General features: G+C 40.7%; 1 protein-coding gene across 1 annotated transcript; it reads left to right on the forward strand.

The window, feature by feature from the left end:
* Positions 1-409: 409 nt before the first annotated feature.
* On the forward strand, positions 410-9,478 carry atf3 (activating transcription factor 3). Its single transcript, XM_021612001.3, has 5 exons — positions 410-613; positions 4,495-5,923; positions 6,497-6,748; positions 7,036-7,143; positions 7,554-9,478. The coding sequence occupies exons 3-5, from the start codon at positions 6,506-6,508 to the stop codon at positions 7,800-7,802; spliced, it is 600 nt and encodes a 199-aa protein (XP_021467676.1). The 5' UTR covers positions 410-613; positions 4,495-5,923; positions 6,497-6,505; the 3' UTR covers positions 7,803-9,478.
* The last annotated feature ends 7,422 nt before the right edge of the window (positions 9,479-16,900 follow it).

Raw genomic sequence — 16,900 nt, forward strand, 5'->3', positions numbered from 1 at the left:
AGGTTAGCCCAAATAACCTACATATTGCCCCTTTTGCCAATTGAATAAACAAACATCATAGATTGATCAACATACAAATTGATCAACATCATGACAGGCTATAATATGGAAGGGATATTTTATCTTGAAAAACAACTTTCATCAACTGACATGCATGTGAGAAAAAAATGGCCCAAACTTTCAAAAACTGTCATGTAAATCGTGGTTGGACACAGTAGCATATATATGATAGGTATAGCCCAATGTATATGGATAACAAACATTTAGTTGAAGTAAACCAGGACACAAGTGTTTGGTAAATCAATGTGCTATGTCATGACGGATGAACATTCATAGTTGCACAACATGAGTTAATGTTTACCCTCCTTCCATCACCTGATAAAGAGATGTAGGGAATCAGAAACAACCCAGAGAGATGCCTGTGTGTTTCACGTGTAAGGAAACTTTGTGACCCACCAGTCCTGTTTGTTTTTTTCACACAGTCATCAATGTAAGGGTCAGTCACAATTTAGAACAAGAAGAAGCAAAAGTGAAAGTGTGACAAAAATGACAAATCATCGTGCCTCTTCCAGAAACTTCTAAATGGATTATTATGAGGACATAATTTAAGCAAGTAAATGCCTATTCATATACCTCGAGGAACAAAACCTTAATTCAACACTTTCTATTGTCATATACAATTGAGAGACAGTCATTCAATTATATAGCAAGTCAGTATGTGACGGTGTCACAGCCCCTCAATCTTTTTGAAGGTCCGACGTGAACCTGGACATTTTGAAATATTTGTCTGCCGATGTACGGGAGGTGTAAATTCTATGATGTGATTATATCTTGGGAGTCCAGGCTGTCTATGCATTGGGTGGTGTTGTATGTTTGGAAAACTGCTTAGGGTCTTTGGTTTAGCGTAACTGTTTATAAGCCTTGCACTTTCTGAGAGGTTGTAAAACATATATCAAATGCGAACAAATAACCATGACATCGAATGACACAAAGGTCCCAATGATCTCGTCACCAGATAAAACAAGTCAAATCAAGTTTCGTATGAAGAAGTACCCATTTAAAGTGTGGCCTCAGCGTACCTTTTGGAGTTGGTTAAACATACTGTACATGCTGCTTTTCTTTTCTCTTTCTACCCAACTGTGAGTCATTTAATAGAATGAGGGACTGTGTTCTTTAATACTTTTATATCCTGTGTGCCAGCCTTTTTATGTCTCTCAATCTCTCATGGACAAACTACATAAACAATTACACAAGACTTTAGTTCTGGGTTAACCGAGATTATGTCTCACATGAGGTCTCCTTTTTTGAGGGCACCGTTAGTGCTTTGAAAAAGTTGACTACTTTGGTATACACCCTTACATTTATGGTTTACGTAGGCTAGACTTAACATTAAAAAACCCACATGAAGTAGATCTCCAGGTTTGAGGAAGCAGTCTAGTTGATTATTAACTTGTACGAGCCAGGTATGCACCTTGGAGTCACTGTTATATGACAGTCTGATGTCTATAAAGCTTCCGATATGGAAAGTCAACATGTGTTTCCAATACTATGACATGGCTCCTCTGTAACTGTGTGTGTACAGAGACAAATGAAACCCATGTAAACCAGGAGAAGTGGTGGCAATGACGTTGAATGGTGAAAGGGTTGGCGATAGGATAGGACGTTTTCAGAACTCAAAGGTAATAGCTGGGATCAGACAAGGGAGGGCACGGTGGGGAGACTGGCTGACCTGACTATTACCAGAAAGCTGCACTTCACATCAACTAGAGGAATGCAGTTCTCGCTTACTTCACACTCCCAACCACCATTCTCCCAGAGGCCAGCACAGCTTGAACAAATGCAAAACTATAGTGAAACACTGTCAAGTGAGCCACTACAAGCTATGAATAATTACCAATATTTCAAACGCTATTACATATTTCAAAACATAATTTTGAAAATGTCTTTATCCATCCAGTTCATGACATAAAAAAATATAAAAAATATAAAAAATTCCCCCTCCCAAAAGTTTCGAATCCTCTTGAAATGCTAGTAGAAATGAGAAGTTTATGTCTTAGGCCAATATACTGGAAGTAAAACGTTTTACTAGCTTAAAAAACTAAAGCGCAGCTGTGCCGACAACTGAAATATTTTCTAACTGAGAAATGAAAGCAGTGATCCCTATAGAAGTTCACAGTCTCAGTAGCATGGTTGGAGTTTCTTATCAGTTTAACCTTGTTGTGGAATCAAACAAAGATACCATAGAGTAATGACGAATAATGTTCCTGTTATCGTGTCCATATATCACTGTTACATCACTTTTTCCATAAGAGCTAAATTACATTTCCTTGAGACTATAGCTAAGTAATATGACAGTAGATTTTGTACAATGGGGTAGATGCTTCATTATACAACCCATCTTGATCTTGAGCGCTTACAAATATAATCTTGCGAGATCAGGATGGTTCATATGAGGCTGGTAGATGTAGCATTATAGATATAAACTGGCCCTGACCTGTCCACCTGGCCACCCATATCAATCAAGATTTGTTATTCATTTTTGATTCACATCAAATATGAGATCTACAATTATGATATTTCAATAATATAAGTAATTGTGGTAAAAGTAATATATAATATCCAAATACAACACAAAACACAAAAAGATTAAATGATTTACAGTAACGTTGAATTGTAAATCCTAATTTTCTGAGCCTTGATAACTGTAGTTCACTTTATTTCAGAAGCAAATGGCTAATTAATTGAAGCTTCCTGATAAACTAGACTTTATATTATGATGATGATGATGATTATTATTCATATTGCTAGTATCCTAGACATACAGCAACAGTCAAAGGTTTGGACACACCTACTCATTCAAGGGTTTTTTCCGTTCACCTATCCGTTCACCTATTCTGCATCTCACAAAGACAGGGCGGTTGAAACCAAAAATCGTACATTTGGTCTCATCAGACCAAAGGACAGATTTCCACCGGTCTAATGTCCGATGCTCGTGTTTCTTGGCCCAAGCAAGTCTTCTTCTTATTGGTGTCCTTTAGTAGCGGTTTCTTTGCAGTAATTAGACCATGAAGGCCTGATTCACACAGTCTCCTCTGAACAGTTGATGTTGAGATGTTCCTGTTACTTGAACTCTGTGAAGCATTTATTTGGGCTGCAATTTCTGAGGCTGGTAACTCTAATTAACTTATCCTCTGCAGCAGAGGTAACTCTGGGTCTTCCTTTCCTGTGGCAGTCCTCATGAGAGCCAGTTTCATCATAGCGCTTGATGGTTTTTGTCACTGCACTTGAAGAAACTTGAAATTTTCCAGATTGACTGACCTTCATGTCTTAAAGTAATGATGGACTTGTGTTTCTCTTTGCTTATTTGAGCTTTTCTTGCCATAATATGGACTTGATCTTTTACCAAATAGGGCTATCTTCTGTATACCACCCCTACCTTGTCACAACAAAACTGATTGGCTCAAACACATTAAGAAGGAAATAAATTCCACAAATTAACTTTTAACAAGGCACACCTGTTAATTGAAATGCATTCAAGGTGACTACCTCATGAAGCTGGTTGAGAGAATGCCAAGAGTGTGCAAAGCTGTCATCAAGGCAAGGGTGGCTACTTTGAAGAATCTCAAATATAAAATATATGTTGATTTGTTTAACTCTTTTGTTGGTGTCACATATCAGTTTACAAACAATGTAATTTTTAAAAATATCATCGAGTTAATAAAGCCGCATACAAACATGGTCTCTTTTTTGTTATCTTGAGTAAGGCAGCTCCAAAATGCAGGTGTTTCAGGCTAGCTCAGTACTTTCTGTGGTGGTGGGGCAAGCCAGCAGAAAATATGGAGTGTTGTACCATGATTGGCTCAGTGTTTTGTCACTCATGGGGACACTATGTCACCGCTAAGTCTAAGGGTAGACTTTGAACATTCTAGCCCCTTGGGTGCTGCCATAGAGTTACATTAGAAGTGCCCATCCAAGAAAGCTCAAGATCATTGGCCACAGACAAAATTTCGTGAAATCGCGTTATATCTACAGTAGCTTTGATTGGACAACATCATACGTTCAAAATCTTAGCTAGCAGACATCATCATAAATCAAGTCGACAGTCTACTGGCAAATCATTTTCAATCCTTGTCATGTGAAGAGAAATAATGGAGAGAAATTATAGATAAAACGTATCGGTGCTCATTGGCCATTGGACAAAAACATTACACACCAAGTTAGAAATCGCAAATTCAACAATGAGTTGTTTGGAAGGAATCAGTGACCGTGGCTGTGTGGTCCCCATTCTGGGATTAAGGGACTCTTTTCCAAGTTTAAAATTACTTAACTTCAGACTTCAAGACGACTAGGAATTACGGAAAAAATGTGCTCCACATGGGAAATACGTTTTGAAGTCATCAAACTCAGAATTCTAATTCGGGAACTCGGGCCTCATTGTAGAGCTACGACCTGAAGATCTATGACGTCATCATGATTTCGACCTTGTTTTTTCAGAGTTCTCAGTTGTCTTGAAAGCACCCTAAATCCAGAGAATGCCAGACTTTGATGACAAAATTTGCCCACAAAGGACCGTCGTGACACCTTCCTGTTAAAGTGAGCACAGCACAACAAGGTGAGTCCAAAAATGTATTGTCTGCTGCTGCATAAATGATGTATGCCAGGCAGAGTCTAATACTCTAGCTAAGAAAGTAATACTAAGTGCATTTTGTGTAGTAAGCTGTTAGTAACCCATGTGCCTCACCCTAATAATTTGGTATATTTACCCCTCTTAATTTCGTCTACAGTTCTGACTTAGACTATAACCTGTTTTAGAGAAATGTAACCATCAAATTTTGTAAGAGCTTTCATTGTCTGCTTATATGCCCTCTTTATTTATCCTTTGGTTCTGATTTGGTGAACAGGGAGAACACTGTAATAACGGCCCAAGTTCTGATTTCTGTCACAGTACATTTCAAAAGTGCTATTCAAATAATTATATTGACTACGTCTGTCCTAGTTCACTCATTAATGTCTTAATCGAAATTCCAGATTGCCTATTATTCGCTTGTCGTCCCCTTATGCCATTGTTTGTACATCTCAACTGTCATTAGAAACCACATTTGTTTAAACAAGTCAGCCATATCAGCTATGTTTTTTTAAAAGATAGTAAATTAGTCTGAATTAACTGTTTCGCTGCCAGACAAGGCTGATAGCCAGGTGTAGCAGTGGTAAGATGTTGGGACAGCTTTATGTAGGACCTAACAGTTTGTGTGCAACGTTTGTCACCGTTATAGTGCAATTAATGTATTGTTTAGTGGTGTGTTGTGTTGTGGCTTTGCTGGCATGCACCCCCCCCCCCCCCCCCCCCCCACCCCCACCCCAAGATTTACATGCTAAAATCGCCACTGTTCTGTAATGTAGAAAATAGTACAAATAAAGAAAAACTCTGGAATGAGTAGGTGTGTCCAAACTTTTGACTGGTACTGTACCTTTGCACTGAACGCTGGTTATGATATGACTGATATGATAAGAGGCAGATGGGCAAGCCCCTCACTGCTACATTCAACATCCCTTTGCTTTTTTTGCCACTAGACAATAAAATGTATAGACTATACAAAAAACGCCCCGGATCATTAAACTATTATGTCTTTATTTGCTATGAAATGTTACGACAAATTCCTTGTGAATAAAGGGGGCTGAGCTTGCCCTGTTATGGTGTGCTACACGGGGTTGCTGGGTTGCATCATTGCAAATAAGCGCTATAAATAGGATTACGTCACCACGACCCGCCCACCTATTAGTAAATGCCTTGCAAGAGCGACTCACTATAAAAGAGGGTGATGCAACGCTTCATCGACAACTGTAGCTTTCTTAACAGGCAGAAGAGCCTCACAACCAGGAGCAGAATAAAGGCCTTTCATTTCTTCACTGAAAACATAATCAGGTGGGTCAATTGTTTTTGTTGTAAAAACTTTCTACCGGTGTGATATAGGATAAGCGCTTTCAGGAAAAAAGACTGTGCCACGTGTAGCATAGTGCCAGCTGGACTGACATCCATTTAATAAAGAAAACGGGCTTACATTTAGAAATCTTACTCATATCGTTGTTTATGTGAATCAAAGTGTAGTTTATTTCTCATTGTCTAATGTGTTGTATTGAAATGGTCTGTGGTAACTGGTTGATATGTTGTAACACATTCACCTGTCCCTAAATTAACACGCACTTCAAAGAGAAAGAATGTTAGGACTGCATAGCTTGTTACATTGTTTAAAAGGGCGATAGAGATATTGTTGTAATGTTGGCACGGCAGGCAAAACATTTAGCGTGCAACTGCTGTGTCTGGTGGAATAAGTGACATTCTAGTTATCATATCAAAATAGTCTAATGGTTTACATTAACCAGCAGATTGCTGCTCATATCTGTCGTTTTTTATTTAGTCCAGTGAGTTTCCAAGTTTAATGTTTTTTGTTTCGCTTAGTCAGCTTAATGTGACACAGCATCACGTTTTTTTCTTCAGTTTTTCATAATGATGCTTCAGCATCCGGGATTCAGTCTGTCCGACATCAGCGCGTCAGCCTTGGTACCCTGCCTGTCCCCGCCTGGAACACTCACGCTCGAGGACTTCACCAACTTCACTCCCCTGGTAAAGGAGGAGTTGCGACAAGCTATCCAGAACAAGCGGCTGTCCAACGGACTGAGCACCGATATGAGCGACTGTGCGAGCTCAAGTTCAGACAGAACGTCTGAAGCTCCAAGTGTCAAGAGGGAGGTAGGGATGTCAACATTAGTCGCCTACTGTAACATCTACTCCCCCATAATACCAATAGTAATTCATACATAACATAGGGGAAAGTTCATTTTTTGAAATATGCCTATGTTTTAAGTATTCCCTGAGAATAAATGTGTCTATACAGATGAGATCACTGTAATTACAGGTTTACCAACACATTGTAAAGCCTACCATACATTATTAAATTATCAGCCATATCATTAATTTCTCAGGAAGGTTGTTACCATTATTCAAGGTTGTTCATTTTCCTGATGTGTCATTAACAGAAAATCCCAGAGGAAAGTGACAGGAGGAAAAGAAGACGAGAAAGAAACAAAGTAGCTGCTGCCAAATGTAGGAATAAGAAGAAGGAGAAGACTGACTGCCTTCAAAAGGTATGTTCAGTGTGTTTTTTACAAGGCAGTACAACATTATTATGATGGGGAGAGATGAATCATATGAATCAGAGGCTGCCAGACTGTGCCAAGTGGTATTTTGTGATTTATTAAGTAGACATACAGTATTATATTATCTCATATATGTAATTATTCAAAATATTTTTCTAATTAATGTGCCATAAGGATGATTTCTATTTAACCTCCATTTATGTTGTATGACTCGTAATTGAAATGCATAAATAGATAAGGGCTCTATAGAAATGTCTGCCTCAAAACAACAAACGAACACTCCAGTATTTACATACAAACTAAAATGCACTAAACCTAATTGAGTATTTTTTTAAAGGAACCAAGGGAGCTGTCAGTAACAGGATTGAACCAAACCACTATTCCCTTCTCCCCTCCAGGAGTCTGAGATACTAGAGTCAGTGAACTCTGAGCTGAAGGCACAGGTTGAAGAACTGAAAAACCAGAAGCAGCAGCTGGTCTACATGCTGAACCTCCACCGGCCCACATGCATCGTACGGGCCCAGAATGGCCAGACCCCCGAAGATGAGAGGAACCTGTTCATCCAGCAGATCAAGGAGGGTACCCTGCATATGGAACAGCTGGACCACCACCACACCTCAGTGCCAACCACCTGTGGCCATCACTGATCCACACACTCCTGGGGGAAGTAGGGTACTACTCACTCACTCACTCAGACAGATGCTCACTGTCCTCTGGCAACTGTACTGTACCTGCGTCAAGTGAAGGCTCTGTCGGGCCGGCAAAGGAGCTTTGCGCGTCCCACTCTTAAACTGGACTTGACAGCACAAGGACGGACACCCCATGTGCTACCTAGGGTAGGCTTGTGGTGTTCCGGCAAGTCGGCGAATGTCAAAGCACTAAAACATAGAAATACATCCAATGTGTTTATTGTTTCCTTAAATCTTTTACATTGTTATTCGAGGCTGATGACAAATTCTGTTTTTTTGTACCAAAGTATTACGTCAATGTGGTAAAGGCACATGATTCACTGGTCAGTTGAGATAGATGCTTGTTGAGGAAAAATACGATTAAAGTGGAGAGATAGTAATGGCTGTGTACTGTGTGTGTGACATTAACAGCCCTGTTATTACTGTCATATAAGAGAAGAGGTTAATCATTGTGTGATGTGTTTGCTGTTGTGTTTATTGAATATATTCTGTAGTAGCTGTGTCTATAGCTCACTTTATTCCCCCTTGACTTGCCTAACAAAAACCTCTGAAGCTGCTACTACTAACTCAGGATATACAGGTATAGTTCATATCAGAGGAACCCTCATGTTATAGGACAGTAAAGGGAGTGCATGCAATGAGGATTCATTCAGACAGCATTTCAACTAACTTACTGACAATGGCACTGTTAGCCCTGGACCTCCCTAAATGAAAATCAGTCATTACATCGCTGTAAACTGGTGTATTTGGAATAGGCCCTGATTACATAATGATCTGTAGTATTGAAGATATGGTTGTGTGATTCGTATTAGAATTTCTTCACCTAGATAAGTCTGTAGTTACTGTATACCATATACGTAAACCAAATAACACCTCCTATTGTCTTCTGTGTATTATTGAGGCTTATAAAATAGACCCACTAGGTATCAGTAGCTAGATATCTAAGTGGAATTATTTATCACTCTGCTTGTCTGAAGTTTTCACTTTAAAGTCATGGAAGATTACATGAATTGCCTCAGTGTTCGTCTGCAATTACTAAGTCCTTAAGCCCACTGCCAAACCAACCCCCCCTCCCATCAGTCCACTGTTTGTGCTGTGACATCGTCACAGGTCAGTTGCACAACCAGAAACTCTGGTTAGCCTCATTGCTCAAACTACAAATTTTTGCGATCAACAGTAGCTTTTGTCTGTATATTCTGTAATGTCTCAAACTAATCCATGTGTGGTTTATGGTAAGGGGCTGTTTATTTTGGTTGGTTTGTGAGTAAACGGTTGAGATGAACACAGTGAAAGAGATTCAGGTGTCCATGTGTTTTTGTTTTTATTTCAGTGTTTCGTGTTCAAACAGGCATGCTAGTCATGGATGGGGTCACTACTGAGATCATTCATTTGATGGATAACACGCCTGTTTTATACTTCAATACCTTTCTTGCTTTTCTATTCCACCATCCATTTCTTTGTTTCACTTGAACATTGTTCACTAAAAATTATTATTAAGTGTGTTTGAGTGGATGTAAAAGATCAAATTGTATCAAGTCAGGTAAAACTACACGCTGAAACAAATTAGGTACTCATTTCTATTGTCTGTTGATTTTAGTTTTTGATACTTTAATAAAGGTATATATATACTTCAATTGATTTGGTTTGGGATTGTTTCTGGGGAACAATTTTAGCAAGGGATTCAATGGTATTGGTATATTGACACTGCATAGTTGTGATACAAAACAAATATTCATAAACCTGTTTAGCATCTCAGCACATTTGTGCAGTTGATGCTCGTCTGAGAACAAGCCAGGACATGTCTGCCTCTTTGGAAAACACATAATATCTAGGACAGGCAGGGGAGAGACTGGAAGAGTGTGTTTTCATCCTGTGCCAGGCCAGCTCAACATGAGTCAGTGGGTGTTATCTGACGAGATGGGCTGTGAAATACCATTTCACTCAGAACACCAGTTCCCCCACCCCACTGTTGTTGTCCACATTCCATAAAAAGTAACATCCCATTTTTCTGATGGTGGTTTTTGATAACTATACAACTGAGTTACTCAAGACTCCTAGCAGCCAGAATGCAACCAGAGTCAACATGATTTTTGGGTTATTGCCTGACCAATATTAAAGGACCAGTGCATTCAAAACGAGATTTTCCTATATTTTATAGACACAGAGTGTACAAAACATTAGGAACACCTGCTATTTCCATGACACTATACTGGCCAGTTGAATCGACACCTAGAGACCATGCCCCGACAAATTGTCTGCTCTGAGGGGAAAAGGGGGTGCAACTCAATATTAGGAAGGTGTTCCTAATGTTTTGTACACTCAGTGTATATGTCCACAGCACGAGGTTGGAATAATACTGTGAAATTGTGAAAGTTATGAAAATGCCCTTTTAGCGTAAGAGCTGTTTGAAAAGACTGCCTGAAATTTCAGACTATTTTGGTGGGATGGACTTTTAGCCTGCCTGATGATGAATCAAATCAAATGTTATTTGTCACATGCGTCGAATATAGCAGGTGAAGACCTTACCGTGAAATGCTTACTTACAAGTCTTTAAATCAACAATGCAGTTCAAGAAATAGAGTTAATAACATATTTACTATAAAACTTCTTCTTTTTTTTTTTTTTTTACATGTTTCAAACAATTAATAGAGCAATAAGAAAGAGACCTCTTTCCAAACCTCTTTGCCAATAACAGCTAGTTTTCAGTTTTCCCCTACCCTCTCAGACCACCAGTTTTATATACTTAAATGGTTCTAGAGAATTTCGTTTAAGCGCTTCTCTAGAACATGATTGGGAAATAAGGATGTAGATGATTACTCTGACACATTAACCTGAACAGGTGTAACACACACATAGAGAATAAACTTTCCACCATCTAAACATTGTCTCACAATCAAACATTGAGAATTCTAAATTATTAACATTATTAAAAGGCACTGGATCATTGTTTAACACCAGAGGTCAAATTTGGGTCGAAGTAAAGTTGTGAGGTGAAAAGTCTGTGTGCTGTAATGTTCTCAGATGGGTAGCACCGTAAAGGATGTTTTCATTCTCTCTCTCTCAGAGGCCGAGGTATGTTATTATATAGGCCTTCTGTATCTCATCGTGATAACTGTTCCTTCAGCCTTGCAGCACTCAACTCAGTCTCATGCCACAGATAATAAAACATGATAAAACATTTCAATCAAGTGCCATTCGCAATGCTTCTCAGAGAGTTGCGCTACAAAATTAAGTACAGGAATGATTCAACCCTCACAGAAATGTGTCACACCATGGTAATTCATGCAATGATAGTGTGCACTATTTGACATCCTGAGATGTGTTTTCCAAGTTTCTGAAATGGGCATGGCAAATACATTTTTTCTTATGTAGTACAGTACAACCACTTATTACAAGCATCCAGACATGAACTGATAGATGCTGTAAATCAAATCTATATCACAAATCCGCCTGTCCAGATATCCATTCTCCTCTGAGCTGTCAGTGACAGTTTGTTGGCAAACTGCCCTCTCTCTGTCGGGGTCAGATGAGAGTCATACTAGTGGAGGTTGATACTGTGTCCTGAAGTTCTGAGTGACACAAGATAAGCCACCATGCCATACAGGAAATTTGATGCAATAGTCATGCATGCAATCAACAACAGTTTAAGGTCCGTTGTGAAATGGTGGTTTCAATGCTGCAGAGTTGGGTCATTGTGTAACAATTAGCCCTATAGCTTAATACTGTTGATACTTTTGATAATGACATACTTGGTTTTATATGGATGGGGTAGAAATTAAGGGATAAATCCTAAGTTGCATATAAGTACAATTTTCACTTACAGTATGCGTGACTAACTGAAAATTAGTTTCATTAGGATTTGCCCCGAAGCCAGAGTTTATAGGAAGGTTGAGGAGTTGTGTTGGTGTGTGTGTCAGTTCTGTGACTAATTCACATCTTTTGAAATTCATTAGAAATGTGGAATTCATTCGAACTTTGTCACATAAATTATGGATATGTTACCAGGCACTCCATCCACCAGAACTCTACAACTACCAATGGTGAATAGAAAACATCCCATTCTGGAGTGGTGCCTGAAACAGCGTTTTCCATAAAGCCCCAAATGATGGAATTTCTTGTGTAAGAATGGTGTTACATCCCTCCAATAGAGTTCCAGACGCTTGTAGAATCTATGCCAAGATGCATTGACGCTGTTCTGGCTCGTGGTGGCCCAACGCCCTATTAAGAAACTATCTGTCAGTGTTTCCTTTATTTTTGCAGTTACCTGTATATGTACACAGTATATTATGCAGAAACATAAAACATGTTTCAGTTCCTCTAAAAATTAATGCCCGGTACAAGTAAGTCTTCTGGGAAGCTTTTGGGCAAGTACCTATACAATATGTTCACAGGAACAACAATGGATAGGACATTCATCATACTGTAAAAGTACATTCAGCCACTGGAGAGCAGTAAAGAGTCTAGTTTTTGGTTCTTGGCTACCATATCTGACGGCCATGGAGCACTCAATGTCAATCATTTTAACATCAGTCTGACTATATGCTCTAGCTTTCTGCTGTTAACATTACTCTTTTTTCATCCTAGGTGTAGTGCATCCATACCTGCCAATGAACTAGAAGGAAGTCAAGGATGGGAAATGTCACTTAGGCTATCCATTGAGTTATAAATCAAGCAGCTACAGTGCCTCAAGCTCTTGAAAAGGAAGTCATGTTAATCTGAATTTGTAAATTACATGCCCACATGCTCTATATATGTAATGTATACCATAACAATGTATTTATACTATGATCCTTCCATTCTATGGAATGCCCCTCGCCCTTATATGTCATGTCTGCAACAACAAAAAATGTTGGTTCTTCAATGATAGATGCAAACGGGTAAGGTTAACTTTGATTCTACACAAATAAAGACCAGCAAAATCTAACTTATCATATGGAATGTGCACAGGCTCCATAATGGGGGAAAAAAAGGCATATGGTTCTTGAACACTTAAAGAGATTGTCAGCAGATTTGGTTTTCTTGGAAGTTTTTAAAAGGAGAAATGTAATATTTTAAAAGGAGCTGGGTTGGAGAGGCATATGCTGCCACATACTGTAGTAACATCAGAAATGTAGGCATCCTGATAAATAAGAATACACCATTTTCCCCTATATCCCACCACATGGAACAAGAAGGCGGTTTTCTAATGTTGAAGTGTACCTTATATGGTGAAAAAAACACATTGATTTAATTGTATATCCCACCAGGGGCAAATCTGGTGCTTTTAGATAGAATTCAAGCTATAGTCGATCAAATCCAGACAGGAACTATTATTTTAGCAGGTGACCTAAATCATACATGCGATAAGATTGCACCAATAGAAAATACACTTAGCAAAAGAATTTGAAGAATTAACAGTGCACATCTTCTGCAACCAAAATTTCCCTTAGGGGAATGATAATCTCATACTCGGCAAAAGTTCAATCTGATTTAGAAATAAAAATGAGAAATAAAAAAAGAGAAATCAATCAATTCAGTCCTAGTTCCGTGTATCAAACTGTTTTTTCAGTTATAATAAAATCAGGGAAATCAGGAGAGTCCCCTGCTGATTACAGACCCATAAGTTTAATAAATTGTGACAATAAAATATTAACAAAGCTTATAAGCAATAGAATTGCAAAAGTCTTACCAGACTTGATACATATCAATCAAACAGGGTTGATAAAAAATATACGCAAATGTCACGACTTCCACCGAGGGTGGCTCCCCTGCCTGTTCGGCGGCGCTCGGCGGTCGTCGTCACCGGTCTACTAGCTGCCACCAATCCCTTTTTCCTTTTCTGTTTGTTATGTCTGTACTGATTTCACCTGTTCCTTGTTTGAGATTTGTTTTAGGGCCATTTAAGCCAGTTAGGCCCGCCTGCTTTTGTGAGGGCTTGTTTTCTGTTTGTCTGTGGATGGTTGCGTGTAGTATGTTCTCTGACCTTTTTGGTGTCCCATTTTGGGTCGGTCATATTTTGTTTGCCTGTTGTGTTGGCGTTGACCACTTACCCATTTACCTAAATAAAGTCGGTTTTCTATGAATCCTCTGCTCTCTGCGCCTGACTCCGCACCCACCACTCCTAGCTGTGTGACAGAAGCCCGCACCCTTCATGGAGTCAGCAGGAGCAGCTGCACCCCCTCTTCCATCTATGGAGGAGCGTGTCCTCCATCACACGGCCATCCTTCACCGAATCGGGTCAGCGATGGATCAGATGATGGAGAGGATGGACCGATGGGAGAGGAGTGACCTCCCTACCTCTCCTACAGCTCCTCCTCCTCAACCTACTCCTCCGGTGGCGTCCGGATCCAATGCTCTTCGTCTCACGCCCCCAAGGCAGTACGGGGAGCGGCAGCTGGGTGCAAGGGGTTCTTGCTCCAGTTAGAGCTGTGCCTGGCTACCGTTAGCCCGACTCCCTCTGGGGAGGAGAGCATGAGCGTCCTCAACTCCTGTCTGACGGGTCGAGCCCTGGAGTGGGCCAACGCATGTGGAATGCCCCAGAATCCGCAAGGCACCATTACCCAGATTTCACCCGCCAGTTCCGGGCCGTGTTCGACCACCCACCAGAGGGCAGAGCGGCGGGTGAATGTCTGTTTCACCTTAGACAGGAGACGAGGAGTGCGCAGGACTTCGCGCTGGAGTTTCGGACCTTGGCCGCTGGAGCGGGGTGGAACGACAGGGCCCTGATGGACCACTACCGGTGTAGCCTCCGGGAGGACGTCCGCAGGGAGCTAGCTTGTCGGGACGCCACCCTCTCTCTCGACGAGCTGATTGACATGTCAATCCGACAGGACAACCTGCTAGCTGCCCGCGGGCGTCCAGAAAGGGTCCTGTTAGTTTCACCTCCCGGCCTTCCCGCTCCAATCCCTATGGAGTTAGGGGGTGCCGCATCGAGGGGAACCGGAGGAGGAGGCTCCTCCTGCACCAGTTGTGGTCGGAGAGGACACACTGCCGATCGGTGCTGGAGGAGCTCGTCTGGGAGTCGAGAGGGCAGGCAGAGTACTTCTCGGTAACCCCAGGTGAGTCAGCACCAGACTCACCCAGAGCTCCCTGTGGGTCACATGTTTTTACTAATCTGTTTCCCTGAGTTTTCTCCCTCTCTCCAGCATAAGGCACTAGTCGATTCAGGCGCAGCTTGGAACTTTATGGATCGCGGACTCGCGTTGAGGCTAGGGATTCCGCTGGTACCGATCGATCAACCCTTTCCCGTGCACTCCCTAGATAGCCGACCGTTAGGGTCAGGGAGGCCACGGTTCCACTGGACATGGTAACGCAGGGGGATCATAGGGAGCGGATTAGTCTCTTCTCTTCAAGGGTTTTTCTTGATTTTTTACTATTTTCTACATTGTAGAATAATAGTGAAGACATCAAAACTATGAAATAACACATGTAATAAAAAGTGAAAAACAAGTTAAAATATATTTTATATTTCAGATTCTTCAAAGTAGCCACCATTTGCCTTGATGACAGCTTTGCACACACTTTGGCATACCAGCTTCATGTGGAATGCTTTTGCAACAGTCTTGAAGAAGTTCCCACATATGCTGAGCACTTGTTGGCTGTTTTTACTTCACTTTGCAGTCCAACTCATCCCACACCATCTCAATAAGCTTGAGGTCGGGTGATTTTGGAGGCCAGGTCAGCACTCCATTACACTCCTTCTTTGTCAAATAGCCCTTACACAGCATGTAGGTGTGTTGGGTCATTGTCCTGTTGAAAAACAAATGATAGTCCCACTAACTGCAAACCAGATGGGATGGCATATCGCTGCAGAATGCTGTGGTAGCCATGCTGGTTAGGTGTGCCTTGAATAAAAAAAAAAATCACAAACCGTGTCACAGCAAAGTACCCCCACACCATCACACCTTCTCCTCCATGCTTCACGGTGGGAACAACAAATGCGGAGATCATCCGTTCACCTACTCCGCATCTCACAAAGACACGGCGGTTGAAACCAAAATTCTCACATTTGGAGAATCAGACCAAAGGACAGATTTTCTCCAGTCTAATGTCCATTGCTCATGTTTCTTGGCCCAAGTAACTCTCTTCTTGTTATTGGTGTCCTTTAGTAGTGGTTTCGTTGCAGCAATTCGATCATGAAGGCCTGATTCACGCAGTCTCCTCTGAACAGTTGATGTTGAGATGTATCTGTTACTTGAACTCTGTGAAGCATTAATTTGGGCTGAAATCTGAGGTGCAGTTCATTGACGATTTCTGAGGCTGGTACCTCTAATTAACTTATCCTCTGCAGCAGATGTAACTATGGGTCTTCCTTTCCTGTGGCGGTCCTCATGAGAGCGATTGATGGCTTTTGCGACTGCGCTTGAAATGTCCTTGAAAATTTTCAGATTGACTGACCTTCATGTCTTAAAGTAATGATGGACTGTCATTTCTCTTTGCTTATTTGAGCTGTTCTTGCCATAATATAGATTTAGTGTTTTACCAAATAGGGATATCTTCTGTATACCACCCTTACCTTGTCACAACACAACTGATTGGCTTAGACGCATTACGAAGGAAAGAAATTCCATAAATTAACTTAACAAGGCACACCTGTTAATTGAAATGCATTCCAGGTGGTTGAGAGAATGCCAAGAGTGTGCAAAGCTGTCATCAAGGCAAAGGGTGGCTACTTTGAAGAATCTGAAACATAAAATATATGTTGATTTGTTTAACACTTTTTTGGCTACTACATGTTATTTCATAGTTTTGATGTCTTCACTAATCAAATCAAATTTATTTATGAAGCCCTTCTTACATCAGCTGATATCTCAAAGTGCTGTACAGAAACCCAGCCTAAAACCCCAAACAGTAAGCAATGCAGGTGTAAAAGCACCTAGGAAAAACTCACTAGAAAGCCCAAAACCTAGGAAGAAACCTAGAGAGGAACCAGGCTATGAGGGATGGCCAGTCCTCTTCTGACTGTGCCGGGTGGAGATTATAACAGAACATGGCCAAGATGTTCAAATGTTCATAAATGACCAGCATGGTCAAATAATAATAATCACAGTAGTTGTCGAGGGTGCAACAGATCAGCA

The sequence above is a fragment of the Oncorhynchus mykiss genome, chromosome 8 (genome assembly GCF_057628025.1).
Source record: "Oncorhynchus mykiss isolate SJ-2025 chromosome 8, ASM5762802v1, whole genome shotgun sequence".
NCBI lineage: Eukaryota > Metazoa > Chordata > Actinopteri > Salmoniformes > Salmonidae > Oncorhynchus > Oncorhynchus mykiss.